At 41.6% G+C, this 25,885-nt stretch overlaps 1 protein-coding gene across 3 annotated transcripts in view; it reads left to right on the top strand.

Moving 5' to 3' along the window:
- The first annotated feature begins 307 nt into the window (after window positions 1–307).
- irak1 (interleukin-1 receptor-associated kinase 1) overlaps window positions 308–25,885 on the top strand; it is a 38,251-nt gene continuing 12,673 nt past the window's right edge. Inside the window, exons 1-13 of one of the 3 annotated variants that reach the window (XM_086046321.1) lie at window positions 308–446; window positions 1,741–1,873; window positions 8,281–8,448; window positions 8,523–8,642; window positions 10,421–10,503; window positions 10,575–10,754; window positions 14,496–14,557; window positions 15,738–15,846; window positions 15,942–16,063; window positions 18,456–18,669; window positions 19,265–19,333; window positions 19,410–19,497; window positions 19,567–19,664. In XM_086046321.1, the coding sequence (XP_085902447.1) occupies window positions 1,762–1,873; window positions 8,281–8,448; window positions 8,523–8,642; window positions 10,421–10,503; window positions 10,575–10,754; window positions 14,496–14,557; window positions 15,738–15,846; window positions 15,942–16,063; window positions 18,456–18,669; window positions 19,265–19,333; window positions 19,410–19,497; window positions 19,567–19,664 (1,425 nt within the window). In that variant the 5' untranslated portion in view covers window positions 308–446; window positions 1,741–1,761. Of the gene's footprint in view, window positions 447–1,428; window positions 1,874–8,280; window positions 8,449–8,522; window positions 8,643–10,420; window positions 10,504–10,574; window positions 10,755–14,495; window positions 14,558–15,737; window positions 15,847–15,941; window positions 16,064–18,455; window positions 18,670–19,264; window positions 19,334–19,409; window positions 19,498–19,566; window positions 19,665–25,885 lie in introns of those variants that run through there. The other 2 variants (XM_086046330.1, XM_086046337.1) reach the window with 2 other exon arrangements.

Below are 25,885 nucleotides of genomic sequence, written 5' to 3'. Positions count from 1 at the left end.
GCTGCTAAAACTGCTTAAGCAACACCATAGAACTCAAGCAATAGTATTTCCATTTGATATAAGGGGATGAAAGTGAAAATAAACCATGCCATGACTGCTCTAAATGTGATTCACAAAGCATTGCACTACGCTCTAGAAACAATATACTTCCTGATTGAATTTACATTGACAGATATTCGGCTGTGTGTACGACGGAACGCAAGCGGTTTGCTAAACTGTGGGTACAGATTACTAAATTGTGGGTACAGATTACTAAACTGTGGGTATAGATTAGAAAAAAAGATGTATTCTCATACCCTGGCACCAGAGGGGCTCCGTACAAATCTGTTTTGCTCCACATGGTAGTGGTAAATTAGGTGCAAAAGTCACGTGTGCGTCCAGCAGCAGAAAAACCACTCGTGACTCCAAGTGGCGACTTCTTCAACTACAAATTGCCATCCATACAGGTACAAATCAGTATTTACAAATCAAATTTTGCTCAGAGTACAAATGTTTTTTCCACAACTACAAGTCGTTTTTCTTACCAAGAAGGATTTTGCTTTTCACACATACAAGTTGTCGTTTTTCCAGGTACAATCTTGTATTTTTTTTTACAGATACAAAATTATTTCACACACCTTCAAATTGTTTTCCCTACGAATAGAATTTTTTTTACAATTTCCTTGTTACAAGTACAAATTTCCTTGGTACAAGTACAAGTTACTTTTGCACCAAAATTACCTCCATAACAGAAGGGGGCGTTATTAGACCGTTCATGATTAGTAGTCACTGAACCCTCCGGCTACGGTGACGTCACATCTCCGGAAAAAGCCGAAGATGAGGGGGCGCGAGATTCAAACGGCAGACGATACATTCTGAATTGTATTTAGTGCTTAAACTGCTGTCTAACAACAATCTAATCACATTTTAATGACGGTTCTGCAATGCAAAGGGGGTTCTAGAGGGCTACAGAAAAGATCCCAATGTTTGCACGCTGACCTTTAAATGTAATGTAATACTATTGTTTGAATTTATGCTTTCCGAGTGGTCCCTGTAGTGCACACCAATATGATTTTCATATTGAGTGATATGTTCTATTGTTCTATGTGAGATGCAGTAATTGATATAGAGACGTTTAATAAATACGTAAAGTTGGCAGCACGTCATGTGTTTGATTGGCTGACTTTATTAACATAAAACAAGACATGCACAAGCTAGCATCTCCGTCGCGTAACGCTAATATTGCTAATATCGCTAGCAAATAAGTAAAACAAACAGACGTATTGGGCACCACTCGAAATCCTGCCCCCCCCCCTTAGTAGTATGAATTCTTTGTCATTAAATGCTCAAGAAATTCAAGAGGAATTGCTGGAAAAAAACCTTTAATACTACAAAGATGCCAGGAGTTTACATACACTGATACATTCCAATGAATTGTGGCACAAAGGTGGAACAATGATAATGGTAATAAAATAATAAATGGGACTGAGACATGCAAAAGGTAAGCTTTTATTTTGGCAAAGCAACTAGCGGAAGCGGCTCTTGGCTGCTAAACACCATGTCCGGAAGCAACCTAGCAGAATTTTTTTTTACTCTCCTCGAATTTGACGGGCTGGTCACATTCAGCACAAATGAGTCCGGGTGATACCAGGTCCCGATGTAAGCGTCTCTACTGGTGCGGCCTGGTGCCGTGTGTTGTGCTGTTAGCTTGTTAGCATATTAGCTCTCCCTTGTCAGTCCGTCAGTCAACTTTTCTTTCAGAGTTGAAGTTTCCTTCAGAAAATGTCCCAAAGAGACGTCAGAAGCTACTTCTTGCACAGCCTACCAGCCACGGTCCACTGGGAGTTTTGCAGGGTTATGGATGGACTATCAGACCTGGACTGGACCCGCTTTGGTGAGACAGAACCCGACATGAAACTGGACGGGGAAATGTCTGTATTCAATAATGCGCCACAATGGAAAAGTCGTAATTAGTTCGCATGTAAACATTTCAACTTGATGTTAAGTCACTTTTTGGTACACTGTTACAGATTTAATCTGGGTCAATATAGCCAAAGGACCTTATTTTATCAATTAGTTTACTTTTAATCACGAAGTGATTGTTGTTGTATTTTTAATAGTACAGTGTATAAATCGTGAATCGCTGCTTTTTTTTTTTTTTTTTTTTTTTTTTAAATCTGAGAGCTACTTCTTGGGTACTGATGAATGCAAAGAGCTACCAGTTTGACACACTCTTCTGAAAAAAATGCTTAAAATTACCTTAGATTATGCCATTAATAATATTTAATGACATTGATCTCTGTTAAAGCACCACAAAGGTAATTATTTCTCACAATAGTTATCAGCAATGAATTTAAGGAAACAAATCTCAACATGCAACACCATTTCCATACATTTCTGTGAATGTTTTCGAAAGGTTTGTAAAACAATCCTAGGACATCACACTGTCCCATCACTGTTAAACTATCTTTAGAACTGGCCCAGGGGCCATTCATGTTGTTATTGAGGGCTACTTGGTACCCATGCACACCGTTTGGCGACCCCGCGTTATAGATGCGCTTCATGCACAATGGTATCTAGACACAACTCCTCAATCAATCAATCAATCAGTGGTTTCGCTGAAGTCATCCCTGACACTTTTTGAACAATTTAGGTGGCTGTAATATATTACGGAATAATATACACAGTAGAGATGGGCGAGTACCAATACCAGGCCACTTGCTGTCGACTGAAAATGACATCACAGTTCCTCAGTAACCAATCACGTCTTACCTGTTTTCTGAGTTTGGTCATGTGACAATCACAAGCTGAGCTGTGATTGACAACAGTTGACAGCAAGTGGCAAAATGGCTATCCCCTGAGACGGATAAAAACGGGTAGATTTTGCTGCTTAATTGATATTCCACAAACTAGGGGTGGGCAATATGGGCAAAAAATTATATATCACAATATATTAAAAAAAAAAAAAAAAACTCAAACGATAATTTGCAAATATTTGACCCCCCCAAAAAAACTGTAAATCTGCAATTGCGTAACAGAACAATTGTGGATAGAGAGCGTTTCTGAACAACAGCTCTTGTTTATATTTTAAATTACTTCATACATATGCAAAACATTTTTCGAGCCTTCTCTGTTGCCGGTCCTTCCATTTGGAATGACCTTCCATTGAATGTTAGACAAGCCCCATCTCCGTCCATTTTTAAAACCCGTTTGAAGACACATTTCTATTCGTTGGCTTTTGATCTGACCTGAGACTAACACATTTTCGGCTGTTTTTCTGGTGTCTATTGTACATAGTGTTTTTGTGTTAATTTATTGATTTCACTTGTTGCATTATGGCTATTTTGTTGTTGTATGTAAAGTGCTTTCTTACAGCTGTAGCTGTTGTGAAATGCGCTACATAAATAAAATTGTATTGTATAATTGATTAATCGTATTTTTCAACTACAATTTTTACGAAGCTTGGAACCAATATTTACTTGAGTAAAATCTTGGAATTAATGTGGGAAAAAATTTAAAGTATATTTTGATTCAAAGACTAATTCTTCTAATAGCTTTCTTTGATCCTTGAATACGATTCTTGTCCTGTAAAATACAACTGTTGAATGATACACCAAAGACATACAATACAATACAATTTTATTTATATAGCGCATTAAACTAATATGGTGTTTGAATTAGGTTAAGTGCGAAAATTATTTTGGATTTCTCCAATGAGCCATTGAGCACCTTTTTAAAGTAAACCTACGTAAAAGTGACAGTGACTTTCCTCTATGTTTGGCTGCAAAGTGAGCAGATGTCAGCTGCCACAGGAAGTAAATAAAACTCAGTTTTTATAAAATAAATGAAGTCGTTTTATTAGTTTTGTCATAATGAAAAAGACCTTGAAGTGCAATTTTAGGCACCTTTCTTTACACATGGACAGGGCATTACAAAATAATCTCCCCAATATTGAAAAAGAAGTTAAATAAAAAGTAAGCCAAGGAACAGCTGTTGAACTACCAGCTAAGCCCTTGTTGCTAATGATAACAGCTGCTAGCCACTACCGCCGGAGACTTGTGCCGTATCACACAATGACAGCCTAATTAACTAACGGTTTGTTAGCTTCGTAAATTAGCGACTGAATATGACTTCGGGATGGCGTTGTGTTGATGTAGGTGGCACACTGAGCCGTGGAAAACTGAAGTCAAGTTAGCTGTTACGCCACCACGGAGGTCAACTTCAAAGTAAAAGTCTACTATATTTGGTCAGAGTTATTTTGAAGATAGCCTTTGCGGAGGTGGTGTGTTCGTTGAGTCTGTTTGCAAAGCGCTCCTATATGCGACTTATGTGAGCCATGAGGGTTTTCAACCTTCTCTGTTGCTATTACAGTGAATGCGGACTAATTACGTTGACTTAATGTGAACGCGGACATTTTTTATTCACCAACCATTCTGTGGGTCGCACCCGGCTCAAACCGTGATGCTTGAAACATACAGCTCACGGATCAAAGGTGATCCGTTGCACCACTGTGTACAGGTACGCAAAGGCGCGTCATGACTCACATGACGTTACGCATCAGTGATTTCTGTTGCACATGCATACCTGAAATTTATGTGCACCCCTGGATATAATCACTAATGTAGCTGTGATGTGGCGCATGAGTGTCTAAGAATTAATGTAAAGCGAATTTTGAACGTCCAAAACCTTTCCTTGCTTGTCTCTGCAACATTTATGGTACTTGTTTTGTCAATGGTGCACTGTAAGGCGGAGCGATATGGCCCAAAATTCGTATCAAGGCATACAGTAATTGCATCCCTTCACGGTAACGGTGTATATTACGATATACGAATCGGGGTAACAATGTTTGTGATTAAATGAATGAATCATTTCTGGATAAAGATCAGTTGATCAAATAAATAGCCAAAGCTGGGCACTTGACCCTTTTTTGCTGGTTCGTCATCCGTCCGCGACCTGGGTACCCTTCTGGACTCGTCCCTCCGTCCTTATTCATAAAAATTATCGCCCCCCCGAACCCTGTCCATCCTCGTCCTTTTAAAGCGCTTCCGTCCTTGCATTCCGTGAATATTTATTTGCATTAGCTTTAGCACAACTAAAGCTATGTACTCCTCCAGCAGCGGACAGTCAAGTAACATGCTGACGTCACACGCCGGTGTGCTGGCTCTGACGCTGCTCGTGCTACTGGGTCTCATCACTTATCGGACTAGTAGAACTCGTGCTGTATCTCCTGTTGAAAAATCTCCTGCATAGTTGGGTGGCACGTTGGAAGTGTTCTAAGGCAATTTTTGTCATTTGCCCATTCCGCAGAGTCGGTTTAGTTGAACTTTGGCCACCTCGTGACCACGTCACAGGCATGAGGGACGATTAGTAGGCCGGACTAAAATCCACCTTTGCCCTTGCTTAGTCCGACCCTTTTTAAAAACTTGTCGACCGCCGTCCTTCGTCCCAAAATGGGTGTCCGGACTGCCCAGCTCTTGAAATAGCGAGAAAACAAATATGAATTAGGATCACACTTATTGTGCAAATTTCAAGTCAGAATTAAATTTTAGCACTCCCTGCTGAAAATTAGTGCAGACAACAAAATAATACTGCTGATATTTGAAATGAAAACAGTGCAGCTGGCTTTCAGTTTGGTTTTCTATATCTCAATCAAATTACTGTACCCATGCATTAATTGGCCTTTACCAATTCTGTTTTCAACTGTAGTTAATTTAAGAAAGAAAGTCTATTCATCCATCTATCCATCCATTATCTATACCGCTTATCCTCAAAAGGGTCGCGGGCGTGCTGGAGCCTATCCCAGCTGTCTTCGTTCAGTAGGCGAGGGACACCCTGAATTGGTTGCCAGCCAATTGCACAAGTCTGATTCATCTAATTGAATAGACCTCAGAATTAACAATCAAAAATAACTAAATAAATAACATTGGTGATAGATTGGATTGGATAGTTGGATAGTTGGATAGTAAAAAAAATTAGAGGAGCCGTTACATCTGCTTCAAAATATTGCCTTTTTTTGTGTGTGTACATATCACACATGTACACGTACACACACACACACGAGCATTTCAAGTTACCGTATTTTCCGGACTATACGTCGTACTGGAGTATAAATTGCCCCCCTCTCCACCCCCTCTCGGAATCCAAGTTGTCTCTGTCGCGTAGCGCAAATAAATGTGTCCATATAAATCAAATTAATAAAATTGTGCGCCTAGTACACTTAATTTCCACCGAGCTACGATGGTAGCATTTAGCTAACATCCACACATGTAGCTTTACAAGAAAGTTACGGTAAGATAACTTTAAACTCACCAAATCGGTCATAGATCGATTAAATAAGTCTTTTATTTATCGCGACCATGAAGAATGTTTCCAAGTCTCCAAAAGTATTTTTGTATTCGGTCGTAATTATCTGTTCTCTCCTCCGCTCTCGTGTGTGTGTGTGGGTGTGGGTGTGGGTGTGTGCGGGTGCAAGTGCGGATGCGTGTGCGTGTGCGTGTGTGGGTGGGTGGGGGCGGTTGTGTGTGTGTGTATGGCTGGCTGATGATGCAAGACCATGCACGGCCAGGCACGGCGCCTTTTAAAGGAACAGTGCAGTATTTTGTATAGCTTGATTGATAGACTGTCAAATTGTCTTTTATCATACTATTTTAATTACTTATTTAACACTATATTACATTTTAACCGTTTAAATTATTCATGCATTTTAATAGCTTTTAGGATTTATCTCTATGTTCTTTATGTGGGTTAAAATAACTTGTGGAATGATATACAGGTAATAATTTGTTAATAATTTCATGCATAAGTCGCTCCAAAGTATAAGTCGCACCCCCGGCCAAACTATGAAGAAGAAAAAAAACCCACGACTTATAGTCCGGAAAATATGGTAGATACGGTGTCACAGAACAAATATATATTTGCATATCGCCCACCCCTACCACAAACGCAATATTAATCAGAATACCTTATTTACTTTTAGACTGGTGGGGCATCATGGAACATATTATTCAAAAGAAAATTTTGGCTTGACTTACGCTTTAATGAATTGTGTAGTCATACTTAAGGCAAAAAAAAAAAATCTGACATCAAGTAAGTCTTCCTCGTTAGTACCTAGTACCTTCAGCAGTTTGACACAGCAGTAAATCATCATCTGCGTCAGAAAGTAAGGTCTTTGTCTGATATTTTTTGTCATTGTGTTAAATGAAATTTAGAATATCAAAAGTATTAGAGGTATCGTTACTCTGTATCTGTGAGTAGTCAAAGAACCAGTCTGCAAAAGAAATTGTGTTCAGGGTTTCTGTGAGTCATTAAAAAGCATTAAGGCCTTTTCTACACGTAGCCGAGCTTTTTTAACAACCGAATATTCCCCCTCCTACCTGTGTAGGAATACACATCCAAAAAACGCATCTACACCAAACCGCGGAAGTGCGTTTTCAAACGTATTTACAAGCATGCCAAGCCTTTAGGTGGTAGTCGTTAGCCAAATACTGTCTATTTAGAAGGAATTTCCGTCAGGGGAATATACCTTGGAAGTTCCAGAGTCATCTGGCGGTCAAGAGCCGACCTTGTCATCATGCATCTTCGCCTGTAGTTTTTAACAAGAAGCAGTAGTTGGTTGTGAACAAATAAGGAAATAAAAAGCGCCTGAAGAATGGCTATAACCAACGCAGCTCGGCTAGCATCCATGTTGTCTCTCTTGAAGCACAAGTCGCCTAAGTGACGTCAGAATATTTTTGTCTCATAGTGACGACGTAAATCTCCGCTTCCGACTGTCCACAGCCAAACACGGGTCCAGAGATAGCCGCAAAAGTTTTCGGTGTTCAATGAAAAAACCTCCGGGGACCTGTGGTTGACAGGGCAAACCGCAGGCTAATATCCGTCGTTTGCAAAAGTCATTAAATGGATTTTGTGAAAATTAGACCATTGAAAAGCATTAAAAAGCATCAAACATGACATTCAGAGGCATTAATAGACTCGACTGGAATAGAGACTAACACTCCAATTCTCCCGGAATCGTTTGTATTTTAAAATTCCAGTTCCTCTTTTTGGTACCTCGTTCAATGCTGCTGACCTGCAGAAGATCTTGCTGAGGCCAACAAAATAGTGTTGGCCAGTTAAAAAAAATATATATATATAAAAAAATATAGTATATATTTGGGTTTGTATGTATGTATGTATGTACTTTGTATATGTACAGTATATATAGTACAAAAGTATTTCTACTGTATACATACAATACATACATAAGTATTTGCCTTTTACTATGTTCCTCTAACCCATTTTGGAATGAATTTTCTGTCCCAGCTTCAGAGGTCCTTGGAGATCAAGTCAGTGTGCGATTAGCTGTGAGGAAGGAGAGGCGGACAGACTACATAATGAGCCAATGGGGAAACAGGAACGGACGCGTTGGTGAGCTGCTGGACCTGTTGGAGCATCACCAGCTTCTCAGACCGAGAGACTTGATCCTTCACTGTGCGTCTACTGACCTCTGACCTCTGTACCAGTCACATGATCACTGCTAAAATTAGTCATTTTTTTCTGCATAGGGGCGTCATCGTTGGAGGCTTCTTCTCTTGCTCCTCCTGTTAGCCTATCTCACTTGGGTCCTCCTGCCAAATCAGTGGTGGCTCCTCCTCCAATGGCAACCCACATAATTAGCACTACAGGTAGTACGGCATGCAACCATTATCATGCACTTGAACTAACCGCAAGACTGTACTACTGTTATTGACCTAAGCCAATATTTGGACTAAGCAAAAAAAGAATCAAACAAATGTCATAGAAACATGACACCAGTGAATAGAATGAAACCAAGAAGAGAGAATAGAGAATACACACCTTTTATTAGATCTGAAATGGGGACATTTTTATAGCAGCAAAATGGACCATAGCAGCACACAAGAATTGAAAATCCACAGACGTTCACAAGCTGAGCTGTGATTGGTTGTTACCTGAGCCCTCAACACATGTGATGTCATTTTCAGTCGACAGCAAGTGGCATAATGCGTTTTTAAAGGTATTAATTGTACAAGAAAAATAATGAAGTTATGAAATTGATTATAGACAAAATTTTAACTTTTTACTGCAGAAAATTGCAAAATTAGTAAAGTATCCCTTGAAACTTTAATATCAGGAACAAAACACTGAACAAGAATAATATTCAGACACACTGCAGCAATTTTACTTGCTTTCTCATCAGTCATCTGAGCTTTAATGAGACACTTGAATTGACATGCAACTGTTGTGATTTTGGAGCGGCTGTGCCACAGGTTCTTGATCTGGGAAATAAATGATTAAATGTTTCCATGTTCCCCCTCCAATGTGCTCACATACCCATAACCCTAGTTGGGAAACACTGGTCAAGATAATAATCAGTCATTGGACAAGTCAGACAAATGCATTGTGTTTGTGGAATCTGAGTTAAGCAGCAAAATCCACCCGTTTTTAGCCATCTCAGGGGGCGGCCATTTTGTCACTTCTGTCCACTGAAAATGACATCACAGTTGCTCAGGGCTCGGATAACGACCAATCATGGCTCGGCTTCATAAAACAGTGAGTTGTTGTTACCTCAGCAACTGTGATGTTATTATCAGTCGGCAGAAGTGACAAAATGGCTTCCCCTTGAGATGGCTAAAAACGGGTGGATTAACTCTTATTTCACAAACTCAATATTTATCGGAATGCCTTGTTTCAACTAGTCGGACTGCATAGAACATCCATCCATCAATTATCTATACCGCTTATCCTCACAAGGGTCGCAGGGAGTGCTGGAGCCTATCCAGCAGTCTTAGGGCAGTAGGCGGGCAACACCCTGAATTGGTTGCCAGCCAATCGCAGGGCACACAGAGACAAACAAACGTCTGTACTCACAATCTCACCTAGGGGCAATTTAGAGTGTCCAATAAACCTACGAAGGATGTTTTTGGAATGTGGGAGAAAACCCACGCAGGCACGGGGAGAACATGCAAACTCCACACAGGGAGGCCGGGGCCGGGGCCGGGATCGAACCCACGACCTCCGAACTGTGACGCTAACCAGTCGCCCATCGTGCCGCCTGCATAGAACATATTCTTAAAAAATATATATTTGGGTTGACTTCCCAAATAAGGGACAGCCAACTCTTACGGACACATGAAGACAAACGAACATTCACACGTACGAGATTTAGAGTCTTCAATTAACCTAACACACCCCAGAGAAAACCCACGCAAGCACGAGAAAAACATGCAAACTCCACATTCCGAACACCCAACCTTAGAACTGTGAGGCGGCTGTGCAAAACACTCAGCAAATGTGCGACTGATAAAACAGAATGACTCAATCATATATGAACATTTGTGTGCAGTCCGTTGTCGGTTGTAAAGTCTGAAAAACATGTGTGTGTGACTGAAGGAACTCCTGAGTGCTTTGATGTGAAAAGGAATTTGTTGATTGTGTTTCTCAGCTAATAAAGGGGGAGAAGGAGCACTGCCTCGACCAGCCCCACCCCCTTCGAGTTTGCATTCTGGTCAACCGCGAACCTTCCAGGTTAATTAATGCTCATCAATAACTAATAATGATCACAGATGGCTCATGTCACAAATCATTCAATCCACTAGGGTCCTGCAATGATGTCATCATGCGATGCCGGCTATGGGGTGATGTGCTGGTCCTACGAAGAGGTGTATGCTGGGACTGAGGGGTTTGCGCCAGCCCTGAAGGTCGGTGAGGGGGGCTTTGGAGTCGTGTACAGAGCGTCCCTAAAGAACACCGACTGTGCAATCAAGAGACTCAAACAGGTCAGCAAATCCAGGGCTCTACACTAACTTTTGTACTGGTAGCACCGCTGCGACCAGCTTTTTTATTTGGTTGCACCAGCACGCAGATTTGGTCGCACCATTTTTTGGGGTGGTACAGCATGGCCATATTTGCTGATGGATAGTTGTCACTCTTGGCATATCGTAGTTTCTTTCATATGTTGTAAAGATTGACAGTGACTGAAGCTATATTTGCAAGATATTTTACTGCACCTTTTTTTTGCAACAAGCAGCGGCTTACAAAGCAGGCCAGTTATTTTATATAACTTCAAGAGAAGACAAAAAAGGAAATGATACCCTGGCAAAAACATAATACATAAGTAAAAAGCGGTAAATAAGGCTGACAGCTAAACAACATCAAATTTGTTTTATTTGTATTAGTTCAACAAAATGCTAGAGATATTTATTAGACATATTAAACATATTAGAATGCTTTCAATAACAAAGGCAAATGAACAAAATTTTCTTCACAATAATATGTAGTATGCGCCCCCACTAGTCCAAACACAGCATTCGGATTAATGTTGCGTTTGTGGAATACGAGTTAAGCAGCAAAAAAACATCAATTTTTCTCCATCTCAGGGGCCATTTTGTCACTCGCTGCCGACTAAAAATGAAATCAGCCGCTCAGGGCTAAAGTAACAGCCAATCACGGCTCAGCTTCAGAAGACAGGTTTAAAAATAAAAGTAATGAGTTACTTATTACTCTACACAAAACGGTAATATTGTAAAGAAACGTAATTTTCAAATGGCAATTACTTTGAAAATGTAATATAAAATATATTACATTTTCAAAGTAACTTGCCCAACACTGAAAATGTGTGACTAATCATCTCTGCCTGGTGAGCCTGTTGTGCTGTTTTCTGTTTGTAAATAATGTAAGACCATTTCCAGAGCTGGAAAGTCCGTCCCCAGACCCTCTTCCCGGCCGGATGCCCATTTTTGGGGCGGAGGGGTGGGGGGTGACAAATTTATTAAAATGGCTGGACTAAGCATGGCCGGAAGTGGATTTTAGTCCGGCCCACTAATCGGCCCTCATGCGTGCTCGCGAGGCGGCCAAATTTCATCTCAGCCTACTCGGTGAAAGGCTTCTTTTTAGGCTTATTTCAAAACAACTTGTGTCCCGGAGTATATTCAAGCTGCGCGCAGCACTCAAGTATGGCACATCATGCACTTTTACTATTTCCGGAAATACGCCGTCGCAAAACTGCTGTGTAGTGGTTTGCTGGCATGCTTTTATTTTGAAGGCCGGGAAGTGTGAAGGAGGGGAAGTGTGGAAAATAAGTAACTTGTTGAATGCTAGCAGACTTGTCGTCTTTTGGACCCAAATAATTATACAATACGACAAAACCAACCCCAGGGCTCGCAATGAAAGTTAGTACATGCTGCTGGGTCAGTACGTGAGTAAGTGGCGCGTTTGAAGCGTGTCCACAGCGGGTTTGAATAGTAAGTTAGCCAGCTAATTGTCTTTAAATAAACCTCTTCCGTTAGCATCTCTCCCCGCGGGGGCATCATGTACGTTTTTGTTTTTTTTATTTTGGGGGGGGGCTGGTCATAGACAATGTTTATGAATATGGCAAGGGGGTCGCGGCCGGGAGGGTACCCAGGTCAAGGGTGGAGGGTCGCGGCCAGATGGGCAAAAAAGGGTCAAGTGCCCAGCTCTGACCATTTCTTGTGGTTGAATTTGCCTTAGTTAAGTTTTTGTATTAAAAAAAGATTTAGTGATATTGTTTAGCAATATTTTATTTTGAATATATTCCTGGTTTATATTATTGTCTATTTGATTTATTTGGATAAATAAGACGTTACTTATCAATTACTCAATACATGAGGGCTCGGTTTCACAGAAAAGGCTTAAGCCTAGTCCTCGACTAATATGCTATTTGAGCTGGCCTAATTTTAAGTCACTTGCACAGGCGTATCTTAGAATGGTCATCGGATTTATCCTGTTCAGGTTTAAGCAAAGACAATTGCAAGAGTGCGGATTAGAGCTGGTCTAGGATTAAATTGAAATTTCTATTAATCCAGCAAAGAGGCGGGTTTAATTTTAGATTAGTACTGTTTGTGAAAGGGAACACAGATAGTTTGAGAGCATGGAGAATTTGGAATATCTAAATGAAGAACAGCATTAACTACATAGGCCAGCCAGGCAAATACTTGTCCATTCAATCAATTTGATGAAATAACTTTCAGAGATTGCTTTTGTATGTACAAAGATGTGCTGGAGATACTTGCTTGAGCCTAGACTTTCCTCCATGTCTCAAAGACGAAGGCCTGTCCCCACTACTCTCAATCACTTTGAGAATCTTGGCGTCTGGGACCTGGTGATTTGCGTGGTTTCAGTGAAGCAACAGTGTGTAGAATAGTTCACAATGTCTGCAGTGCAGTTTGTGAAAAATCTATACATCAAGTTCCCAAGCCATCTATAAAACATGATTCTATGAATATGGGAACTTCCCTGGAGTGATTGGCTGTATAGATGGATGTCATTGCCAGATCAAGTGTCCATCACCCCCTGATGCTGAGGAGTACATGAACCGTAAGAACTGGACTTCCAGTTAATGTTAATTAAATGGCAGTTAATGTTCAGGCTGTATGCACCCCCAATATAGAGTTCTCAAACACTGTTGTTGCCCGTTGGAAAGGAGCAACACATGATTCAAGGATATTTCACAACTCTTCACTGTGTGTTCAGTTTGAGAGAGGGCAGCATCGTGGGCTACTACTTAGTGACTGCGGATATGATCAGTGTTCCTGTTTATTCACGCCGTGGCCACATCCCACAACAACTGAGCAGCAAAGATACAGCAGAGCTCATATTCGCACTTCCAGAGGTTGTCAGACGTCTATTATTCCAGTCAGCAAACTCATGTCTTGTCTAGGGATGGGAATTTCGACTAATTTAGTCTAGTCTAGTCTCAAATTTGATTTGCGACTAGTTGACTAGTCTATAAGCAAGAAAACTTCCATCCATCCATTATCGATACCGCTTATCCCATTACTTGACAAGTGTCGCGGGACGTCCTGGAGCCTATCCCAGCTGTCTTCGGGCAGTAGGCGGTGGACACCCTGAATTGGTTGCCAGCCAATCGCAGGGCACACAGAGACAAACATCCGCACTCACAATCACACCTAGGGGCCATTTAGAGAGTCCAATCAACTTACCATGCATGTTTTTAGAGTGTGGTAGGAAACCGGAGTACCCGGAGAAAACCCACGCAGGCACAGAGAGAACATGCAAACTCCACACAGGGAGGCCGGAGCCGGGATCGAACCCACGACCTCTGAACTGTGAGGCGGACGTGCTAACCAGTCGTCCACCGTGCCCAAGAACACTTGAAATTTAATACATATTGAATTCAAAGTTTAAAATGCAAATGTTTTGTGTATTTACACAAGGGGCTATTTTAGCCTAAACATTAAGGACAGTTTGTTCATTTAAATTCTATTTATGTAACAACAACTGACTGAATAAAAGTGAACAATTGAAAGAGAAATACATTTCTGATACATTTGCCAATGCAATGCATGGCATTTATTATGAATAATGTAATGAGTAATGGCACCGACTCCCAGTCCAGCAGGGTCTCATTCGCCATATGTTAGGTGCATTATCATGCACACAGGCGACGGCTTTATTTTTGTAGGACCACTTTTTTTTGCCATTTCTTTAGTTATACTATTGTAAAGTAACAATACACTTAACAATTGTCTTGTTCACAGGACTGCATGCAGGACTTGATGCTAAAGGAGAGCTTCAACGCTGAAGTGGAAAAACTGTCAAAGTTAGTGTCCTCAAGCGCATATACATACACTGGCATACGCAGGGGTGCACATAACTGGTACGCATGCGCAACAGAAATCACTGATACGTACCGTCATTTGTGTCATGACGCGCATTTGTGTACCTGTACACATTAGTGGTGCACTGCAACAAATCATCTTTGACCTGTGATCGGTTTATCAAAATGAGGAAGCCAAGATTAATGGCTACAATGAGCACGTTTTGCAGCGCACAGCTTCTCAAAGCGGGGTTTGAAGCATGATACTGCAAATCTCAGCTCCTGCTTAATGTTTAGCTAGGACCTGTACTTGGTCTTCAGTGCAGCAACCGCACCTTAATTTATTCGGCTTCATGCTGTCCGCTGCCAGCATTTTTAGACACAGCAAACACACCGGTCTTTTGTCGCCTCCCACTGTAGTCACAGAGAAGCCAAGCGCTACATAATGCTTCGTCATATTTGCGCGTCTTTGCTTTCGGGTGACTTTCTTTTGAATCACTATCTACGTTTCCCTCCGCCTTTCTTTTCATCCCTGTTAAAAAAAAATCTTCATGTTGTCTTTTTTATAACTTTTTCAATATTGTTGACCAAGATTACTTTGTAATGCGCTGACCATGTTGAAAGGAAGTTGCCTTAAATTGCACTTCAAGGTCTTTTTCATTATGAAAAAAAAAAAAAAATAATAAAACTTTGTCGCCTTTTATTTTATAACAACAGTTTTGCTCAATAAATAATTCCAAGAAAACATTCAGCTCAAAATGCCTGGCAGGATACCTTGGAATTTATACACTGTACCACTTACAAAATAAGAGTGTATCCTGCCTCATATTGCGTTAAGTTGTGTTCTTAAATCCTAAATGGCCATTTTAGAATTTTTTTTTATGGGGAAAAGCGTTTCATAAAATAAATGAAGACTAAGTTGTATTTATCTTTTTTTTTTTTTTTCTGTTCCAAAAAACGATCCGATATGTGACTCCAAATTCGTCACCGATCCAAATCGTGACTTATGTTATCCGTTGTACCACTAGTGAGTACTAAAGACAATCTCCTGGTACTCATAAGAGTACCCCATGAAAAAAAATGATGTGCACCCCTGGGCATACACTTAAAAGTCATGTATAAAGCTTGTGCCTTGTTAGGTGTTACTATGGAATAGTTGCCATTCCATTCTGTGGCTGACTAGGTTCAGACATCCCAACATTTTGGACCTGCTTGGATTCTGTCAAGGACCAAGTGTTTGTCTCATCTATAGCTACATGGAAAACGGATCCCTGGAAGATCAGCTGCACAGCGTAATACACACACACACACACACACACACACACACACACACACACACACACACACAAACATACACTGATATATATGTCTCTGTGCGTGTGGTTAGTTGTCTTCTACTCTCACGTGGCATCAGAGGGTCCGCATCGTTCATGAAACAGCAGCAGCGTTGCAGTACCTTCACTTTCCTCCAGAGGGACACAACTCTGTAATCCATGGCGATGTGAAAAGGTTGACACAACACGAAACATACCTGAATAACAGACTGTTGGGCAGAAGGAAATATTCCAGTTAGAACTGACAAGGTCCAACATTAAAGTAGCTGCAGTCAATCATAAATTAGAAAAACGTGGCCAACAACCATGAGCATGTGTTACATCAAAGATGTATTTCATCCTCTTCAGTGACATTGGTTCTAGTTTTTTTTAATTGATTTTGGTCTACTCTCTCAACTTTTTGGTAGTGTTGTTCCAATACCGGTTTTTGGTCCCATACCAATTCCGCTACCTGGCTGTGCAGTATCGGCCGATGAAAAATCAAAATATAAGCGCAACCTTTTTTGTAATTCTAAAGAATTGCATACTCACTTGGATGTAAAATTATTCATATTTAAATCATCACTTGTGTAGTATCTGTAGTAACATATACTCACAGAATACATGTGTTGAATGAACAGCCTATTTTCATAGCGCTTCGTGCTGGTGAGAGTGAGACATGGGCTACAAGTATGTGCATTTGTAAAAATGCAAGGTGCAACATTTGTACTTCCAAAATATAGTCAGTGATTCGACCCCCCCACTGTGTGACCTCACATTTGTATGCTGTCTGAGGACAGGCGCTGGAGTGAGAGAGATAACAGAAGCAAAAGAGCCGCTAAGTCCGTGATGTATTTCTAAAAATTGTTAACACCTGTGCTGTTTATAGTTGCTGTCATCGGTCAACTAGAGATTTTATTTTGTGATACCAGCAGTGATTCTGACGAACCGGAGGCAAAAACAGAAGTTGAGTGAAAGGAGACGCACACAACGGCTGTCAAATCTGGAATGTGAGCACTTAAAGCGGAAGTCATTCCAAACATATTTTTGTTAAGAATACATTCCCAACAGGCCCACTAGTTGAAACACGGCATTCTGATTAATTTTGCGTTTGTGAAATATAAGTTAAGCAGCAAAATGCACTCGGTTTTAGCCATCTCTGGGGGCGGCCATTTTGTCTTCTGTCGACTGAAAATTACATCACAACTGCTCACAACGACCAATCACGGCTCAGATTAAGAAAACGGGGCAGCCGTGTGCGTATTTCCAGAGTGAAGAAGAAAGAGAGAGAGGTGAATTAGAGCGAGGTTGTTCTAAACTCCGCGAACGTGTCACTGCTGCAGTGCTGTGCGCAGTTTGACTTTGTTTGCATATATTTTTTTTGTTTCATGTTTTATTGTTCATTGTTATATTGACAAATGAAATTTTATTGAATTGTAAAATTGATTATTCTGTCAAAAAAACTAATTTAAAAAAAAAGATCACGAGGGAGAATGTGCATGGCATGTGTTGCAGACTTGACGCCAACCGCACAATGCGTCGGTCACGTGATGCAATGCGGCAGTTGTCGCTCGCGCCGACACGGGAGTATAAAGAAGACAAAAAAGAAGCCTTTCACCGAGTAGGCTGGGATTAAATTTGGCCGCCTCACGTCACACGCTTGAGGGCCGATTAGTAGGCCGGACTAAAATCCACTTCCAGCCTAGCTTCGTCGAGCCCTTTTTAAAAATGTGTCACCCCCTGCCCCAAAAATGGGCATCCGGCCGGGCCGGAGGGTCCGACCGGTCCGGCCCCGTGACGGGCTGCCCAGCTCTGCCTCCAATGTGGCAATGTAATGGACAAGTGTCCTTATAGCAACCTTTTTCACCAAATTAGACATAAGTAGACCGATGACCAATAACTCAAACAATGGATAAGGCTTCTTTTCTATTTTCCTTCCGCGTGCGGCTCTCAAATATGCCCGCTGCCTTCAAAGAATGATACCAGTATTGATAACTGGCATCTGCGCTTTATTAGTTAGTACTCGCCGATGCCGTTACCAGCGGTTTAATGCGGTATTGGTATTGGCACAACACTACTTTTGGGGGGATTGAATTTGGTCTACTCTACTCTGAATTTTATTAGGAATAATTCATTCTACATTCCAAATAACCAGAAAATATACATAAATGGGCTTTATTTAGCCTTTTAGTTGATCTCCACTCGGGGAGTAATCCACAATACATTTATTGCGTTATTTTGCCACAGTCATCACAATACTGGCATTCTGCAATAAGTGATATAATGGAATAGCAGAAATGTCCATTTGTTTTTATTGTTCTGAACACTGTATGTCGTAATAATGCAAGATTTACATCATATTTAAAGATTTAAATTGACATTAAATGAACAGCCATGATATCATTTTTTGCCACTTAGATAGCGATATTGTACTTTATGACAAAACAATACATCACAGTAATCATAGTAGGAATTGCAACTTCAGAAATTTGACTGCTCAGTTTTCCAGAAGACATCATGCGACTTCCAGTACATCGTCGCATCAAGTAGCTCACTTGGGTCTCCATCACTTCCACTTCCTGTTGCAGTTCAAACATCCTTTTAGACCACCACATGGTGGCAAAGCTTGCTGACTTTGGCTTGGCTCGCTTTGCGCCTCCAAACTCCTCGAGCTGTCTGGTGTCCAAGACGACCACAGTGGGTCAAAAGTCCAAAGTGAGGGGAACGCTGGCATACCTGCCAGAGGAGTACGTGAGGTCTGGACAGCCAGGGACCCCGGTGGATGTCTACAGCTTTGGTGTTGTGAGTCCCTACTATCTAATGCTTTAGATTGGGGGTCACCAACTCCATTCCTCTAGTTCAGGGTTGCTCAAGCCCATATCCAGCCTGTTTTCCATCTCTCCCTGCCTGCAACACACCTGATTCAAATTATCCGCTCGTCACCAAGCTTTGCCTGATAACGATTGTGATCATTTGTATCAAGTGTATTCAGGTAGGGAGAGATGGAAAACAGACTGGATATGGGCTATTGAGGAACGGACCTGAGCAGCCCTGCAATAGTGCATCTACCTTGCAATGTTTTAGATGTTTTCTCCCTCCTCCAAGCCACCTGATTCAAATGATCGTTATCAAGTTTCTGCAGAGCTTAATTATGAGCTGATCATTTGAAACAGTTGTGTTGGATGAGGGAAACATCTAAAACATGCATGATTGGAGCCTTCGAGGACCGGAGTTGGTGACCCCTGCTTTAGATGAATGAGAATGTGAGGCAGGATGCAGAGATGCAAGGAGGTGACAACATGAACCTGGTGACCAAATTGGTCATTCTTTAACGTTGTCTCGTGTTCCTCAAGGCTGCATCCTTATGATCCTCACTCTGTGTGCGTGTGTGTTGCAGGTGTTGTTGGAGGTACTGACTGGTCGGCGAGCTCTGGAGGAAGACAGGAAGTTGGGAGATATTTACCTGGTTTGAACTCTTATTCACACACACGCTTACAAGTATGAGTGTACACATTCTCACAAACATTCCCGTGGTTCTGTAGAAGGATTTAATCCAGGAGGTTCAGGAGGGGCCGACGGATTCTTACGTTGCGGCCTGGAGCAAACAGCTGGACCGGCGGCTGATCGCAGGTCAGTGTTTCCCCATAAGGCTGTACTCAGGTCTCACGGGGCCTCTCTTGATTTGGCTTGTGGCGTCAGCAGGGGGCACCACAGAGCTGGCCGGGAGCATGCAGATTGCGGGGCTGGCCTGCAGTTGTCTCCACAAGAAAGGGAAGAAGAGGCCCAACATGACTGAGGTTTGTTTATTATTTGATTTATGCGAGCAGCTATGAGCTGGCCCTTGGAGCCCCGGGAACGTTGGGGTACTGGTGCAAAAACAAATGGAAATGCCATTAATATATTTCAGGCTCTCCAAAACACAACAAAAATAGTGGAAGCTGAGAAAAATGTACTTTTGAGCAGGGGTGTCAAATCACTTAATTGTGATCAATTAATTACAGTCACAGTTAAAGTGTTTTTTAATTTTTTTTTCGCGTTAATCTAATTTTTAATCTCTAACTTTACTATTTCTGGATGATGATGATGATTATGATGATGATGATGTTTTGATGCGAGGGCTTATGCTCGAGTTGTTGGGGGTGTTAAAAACATTGGTCAGCACTGATTGGCTGTCATAATGTTTGGCATAACCTGATAGGCTCCTGTTGCAGGTGGGAGGGAAAATACAGGAGCAGAGAGAAGACGTGAAAATGGAGGAGCATGTGAGAGTCTGATGAATGGTAAATTCATAAAACGCCCTTACAGCACTATTGATAAAGGCAGAGTGATATGCCTTCTTTGTAAGAAGGACTTTGCTTACCAAAGCAGTTCAAGCCTACCACATAAATGCAACGTAAGCAGCCTAAAGCTACAGCTAACACAGATAGAAACGAAGACGCTAATGTAGCGAGCCATTGCCAAACTAAACTCGAAAACAACTCGCGTATGAGCTAGCCTGCGACCGACGGGCTGACGAATGTTCTTGCCAAGTGAATAGCGATGAACTGCAGGCTGATCAACATAGTTGAAGACAAGGGATTTCCTTGAGGTGTTGCAAACAGCGTCCAATGACCCATCATACAAACCACCGTGCAGGACTGCAGTGATGACTAAAATCAGCAAGATGTATCACGCTGAAAAGAAAAGCAAGCTTGATGTTTATTTGGGGGTGACTGGACACTTTATTGATGGAGAGTGGAACTAGTTTATTTTTCGCGGCGAAGCTTCAATGGCTGCGGCGAGCGTGGGGAGGATAATAGTGAGTTGTTGTTGCTTGTGGGACAGATTTGAGTGAGGGAACAGGCTGTCAAAGCAAGCAGGCAGGCTTCCAAAGCGCAGTGAGTCACTATTGCTGTTCAAATATTGTCCCGTTTCTCTTGAAACTGCCACGTCTCGCCCTTCTCCGGCTGGTTGTCATGTAAGCCTTGTCTGTGACGCACATGTGCAATGGAGGTAATCCAGGTCGTCCGTGATGTAAACAGAAACATTGTGGGTAATGCAGTGTTATGGCTAACAGGTTTTAGCAACAGAGTCCGAAAGTTTGGACGTATTTCACCAAAAATACTTAAGACGATACCAACCTCCCTTTCATGGCAGCACGGTGGTGATAAACGCGTATCTAAAAAGGAAGCATGTTGTGGCTGATGCCTGATTTTATTTTTGACATAATCCGGGGTTTACAATTTAGCAATATATGGACAATTTTGAGTTTACGTCAAAATGTCACAAGTCAAAATGGCAGTCAGGTTGATAAAAACAAACTCTCTGCTCATTGAAAAGCATTGAACTTTGTGTCGTTGTCTTTTGATTTGTGAGGATTATTTTTATTTCAAAATGTGATGAAATGTTGTTTGACTACTATAACAATTGGCCTGCAGAGGCAAAAGTGTGATTTTTATCACACTCGAGAACGAGCGCTCACCACAAAGCACTGCGTTCTTGGTTAGCGTCCATTCTGAACCGTCCAGTCTCACTCTCTTCATTCCTTTGACCCACTTTCTCCGATGTTCACCGTCCACACAGTAATTGTGGCGTAACCTGTTTAAGTACATCATGTTTTATTGTGAAAGGCCTAACAGGAAGTGCCTATTTGGTAGCTTGTGAGCAATGAAGAGAAGCAAGTAAAGACATTCAAGTTGGTCTAAAATGTGTCGCTTGATTCCCTACGCCCAATACTACATCAGTAATATGGAACAATAAGTTTGTTTGCATTATGTTATGGTCTGGATATGCAACTGCACAACAACTTCTAGGCATGATTTCCTGCGAGTTTTATATGCTGCCACAGACAAAAGCAATACAATATGGTGGGTTGGTTTCACCGACTAAGGCACATTGCATCGCAGGTATAAGGAGAAATGCCGGTATATTCTGAATTGTCCATTCCGGTGAGCAGAGCTGGGCAGCCTGTCCCGGGGGCTGAACCGTCCGGCCCTCCGGCTAGAAGATTTTAAGGACATAGTCGCAGTGTCAGTTGTCCTGCTACACTTAAAGATTACAATCAATCTTCTTCACAACATAACAATGGCTTTGCCTTTACACGGTAATGTGTATGTTGACATGGCAGGGAGGTCATTGTTTGTTGTGCGGTCCTCAGTCATGGTTTCATAAAGTAGAATGCACACGTGTCCAGAATTTTGCTCAGCACATTATGGTGGAAGTGGGAACAAGTCTAAATTAAAGAGTAGTGTTTAGAATTGTGGCAAATTCATATTTTTTTGTGTCACGCTGCTTTGTAGATATGAATTGAATGAGTAAGCCACCAACGTCAGTCTGCAAAGTGATGTCAGTGACAATCACTGTGGCTGTCAGCCATGAAATGCAAATCAGTGCATGAGATGAATTTGTAAAATGGCATATAATTAATATCAGTTCTTTAAACCAAGCAATATTGTATTTGCTGTATTCCATTGCTTAAAGTATTGCATTGCTTCAAGTAAAACAAATTTTCTGTGTTTAAAATACAGTAATATATCAATTCTACAAGGAAATATGATCCTTTCCACATATATTAACTGTAAAATTAACAATAATTGTTCGTTTTTTACAATATGTTGTCTTTAAATACACATCGATTCATTGTTTTTCATATTACAGATTTTTGATATCATGATTTTACAGCATATTAATGTTGATTTCACATTTTTTTCAGTGCAGGTATATGATAAGTGTAGCGAACATGGCGGGTCACTCGTAAGAGTGTAAATAGTTGTAATGGCCAGGAGCGATGCCTGCATTACTCCTGCCCGCCTCTAGGGGCACCACATCAAAGTTTTATATTATTTATTTAGAAGGGAATTTGACAAAAAACCTCATTAAATCATAAGTAATAAAATGTGAAGGCGCAACAATGAATAAGTTGTGAGCTCTTGGAATAAAATAGAGGTTAATACCTTGACCCAAACACACACAATTCACGCTTGACTTCTGTATATGGACAATGTTTATTAACTACAACTAGTGGAACATACAAGAAAATACTACAATATGGCAAGCCTGAATAAACGAAGAAAAACAAGAAAACAAATATAAAAAATAATAGGGGAGGTAAGGGAAGAATGGGACGTCTGACTAGATGAGCATAAGGACGACTAGAGTCAAGTTGGCGGACTTTATGAAATGCACAAAGTTTGCTAGCGTTCACTACCAATTTGTATGCACCCACTGTGAAAAGACTCGGCGGGTTACAAAGTAGTCACTTATGTTTGCCGAAGCTCACTTGATGAGCAAAGAGGGGAAGGACCTTCACTCATTTGCAGATGGAAGAAGAACCAAAAAAGGGAAAAATAGAAGAAGGCTACTTGGAGCGGGACCAAAGCTTGCTTGGGTTCTCTTGGAGTCTGGCCGCGGCGCGGTGTCGGGCTCGAAAAGTGGGCAACACTGGCGTGTTGCTTCAGCGTTTGGTGCCCCGCCGGAGTTCGGCGCGTCTACCACGTGTGTGGCAATGAAGGTTTGGAGGACTCCAATTTTCAGCTTTGTGCCAGTCGACCGCGGGTGATTTTCGACGCGTGGGAGCGGAATCAAAAATGCAGCCAAAAGATTTTTAAAAATTGAGAGTTGAAAGAGTGAGTTTGAGAAGTTCCTTTTGAAAGGAGGTGATCTTGTGTTTTGGAGGGGAGGTGAAGTTGAGAGCAAAGTTGAGAGTTTTCTGGAGAGAGAGTTTTTTTTTTTGAGAGAGAGATGTTTTTCTGGAGAGAGAGTTTTTCTTTTGAGTGTGAGTTTTTCTGGAGAGAGAGTGTGAGAGACAAAGGCCAGGCCTTTTTATCTCCTTAAGAAAAAGGGGAGGGGGTGAGGTGTCCGCCCCCCCCTCCAGCTGAGGTTTCAGGTGAGCCTCAATTCTTGACAAAGTTAGATTTGAGTCTATTAAATTGTCCTGTTTAAAACCTTTGTGCATTTCACAATTCATAACTGGCATCAATTGTCATACTTCAGCTGGAAACATCTCGTTCTGACTGCGTCCAATGTTTAGGAGCCAAAGATGTGAGTTTAAGCCTATATCTACACTCATAAACCGGACCAGGAAAATGATTATCACCATGGTGAAGCAGATTCATTAATGCAAAGTTAGCAGAATACATAAAGTAAGCAATACACACACAAACATTCAACTGTTTCATATCAAGGTAATTTTGACTGATCACAAGCATAGGAAGTTTAATGCTGCAGTTCCCATGTCGACCTCTTGGGGTCGGTCTTCATCCAGCATTGTCAATGTTCGTCGGGCTGAGGAGGCTCCATAAAGTGTTTTAAGGCCGAATCCACATCCATTGTCTGGAGAGGGGGCCCAGGTGACGAAGAGTGGCTCCTTATCAGGAGTTTGTGTCTTCTTGAGTCCTAGCATGTCTTTGTAAAATCCAATATCCGGGGTCCCCCATCTTCGCTATATAAGCTCCTCGCTCACGGTTCTCCAAGCCTAGTCTCTTTTTTTCTTGTCTGGGTACTTGGACAACATTCTCAAAACTCGACATATTTTGTTTAAACAATTAAAGGGTTATTTCTCTGCATTATTAATCTACATTGACCATTTTGTAAATATGCTTGTTGGTTCTGCATGTCTGTTGTAGCTAGGGGGGCATTTATTAATGATACACACAGGGGCACTTGTGTAACATAGCTCCGCTTTCCCAGCAGAGCAGAGACAGCTTCTGTACGGGTGAGATTGCTCCGTTACCTGTGTGAATGTGACATGCTTTCTTTTGTTCCATTACAGAATAAAAAAAGTGTTGTGCAACTACATCACCCATAATGCACAGTGCTATTGGCTCATGCGCACAACGACTCTCTGCCATCTATCAGTAACAATGCGCTGCTTACAAGATCGCTACATACCAACGGGCTGTGTGCTCCTCCTAATTGACGGTTCAGCTAAAATGACATATGACAATCAGCTGGTATTTGTAACCTTTGCACCGACACCACGGACATTCACAGAGCCATAAAAAAGAATAGCAAATAAATGAAATGTAAACGTGTGAGACTTAATGAAACCATTGATAACGTTTAGGATAAAGCAAATTGTTGTCCAACAGCTCCAGGAATTTGTCCATTAATTCAGAAGTCTTAACACTGACCAATTTCACATCCGCTGCATTGACATATAAATAATGGCCGCTGTTAAATAAAGCAAGCACTTGCATTACAGTTCTCGACTTACTTATTTCGTCTCCTTACACACATACAACTATCTCCCCCGCAGCATCATGCACAGCCGTCTTTTTTTTGGGGTGGGGACTGGGTCGGGGGCCGATAATTTTTATGAATAAGGCCGGAGGGTTGAGGCCGGAAGGGTGCCCAGGTGGCAGGCGGGGGATTGACCGGCAAAAAAGGGTCAAGTGCCCAGCTCTGCCGATTAGCAGAGCTGGACACTTGACACATTTTTTGCCCGTCCGGCCGCGACCCTCCACCCTTGACCTTAGTTAAGCCATTTTTTAAAACTTGTCGCCAGGATGATCAGTGCAAAATGAGTTGAAGTTCCACTCACCATCAATAAAGTGCCCAGCCACCCCCTAATACAGTAACCGTGGTTGCGAGTTGAGGTCCAGTGATCTGCGGTTATAGCAATACATTTGTCCGAATCCACCACCAAAACGTTGTTTGCTTTTCTTTTCACTGTCATACATCTTGACGATTTTAGTCATCACTGCAGTCCTGCACGGTGGTTTGTATGATGGGTCATTGGACGCTGTTTGAAAGACCTCAATGAATCCCTTGTCTTCAACTATCTTGACCGGCCAGCGGTTCATCGCTATTCACTTTGCAAGAACATTCATCAGCCCATCGGTCACAGGCTTGCTCATACGCGGGCTGTTCTTGAGTTCAGTTTGGCGAAGAGCTTTGCGATGGCTCGCTACATTAGCGTTTTCATTGCTATCATTATCTTCGGCTTTAGTCGTGGCTGGTTGCTTTGCATTTACGTGGTAGGCTTGAACTGCTTCTTTGGTCAGCAAAGTCCTACTTACAAAGAAGGCATTTCACTCTG

The sequence above is a fragment of the Filicampus tigris genome, chromosome 1, assembly GCF_054856515.1.
Source record: "Filicampus tigris isolate MCC_2025a chromosome 1, RoL_Ftig_1.0, whole genome shotgun sequence".
Taxonomy (NCBI): domain Eukaryota; kingdom Metazoa; phylum Chordata; class Actinopteri; order Syngnathiformes; family Syngnathidae; genus Filicampus; species Filicampus tigris.
The sequence above is the reverse complement of the archived record's forward strand: the minus strand, read 5'-3'. Positions and strand labels throughout refer to the sequence as shown.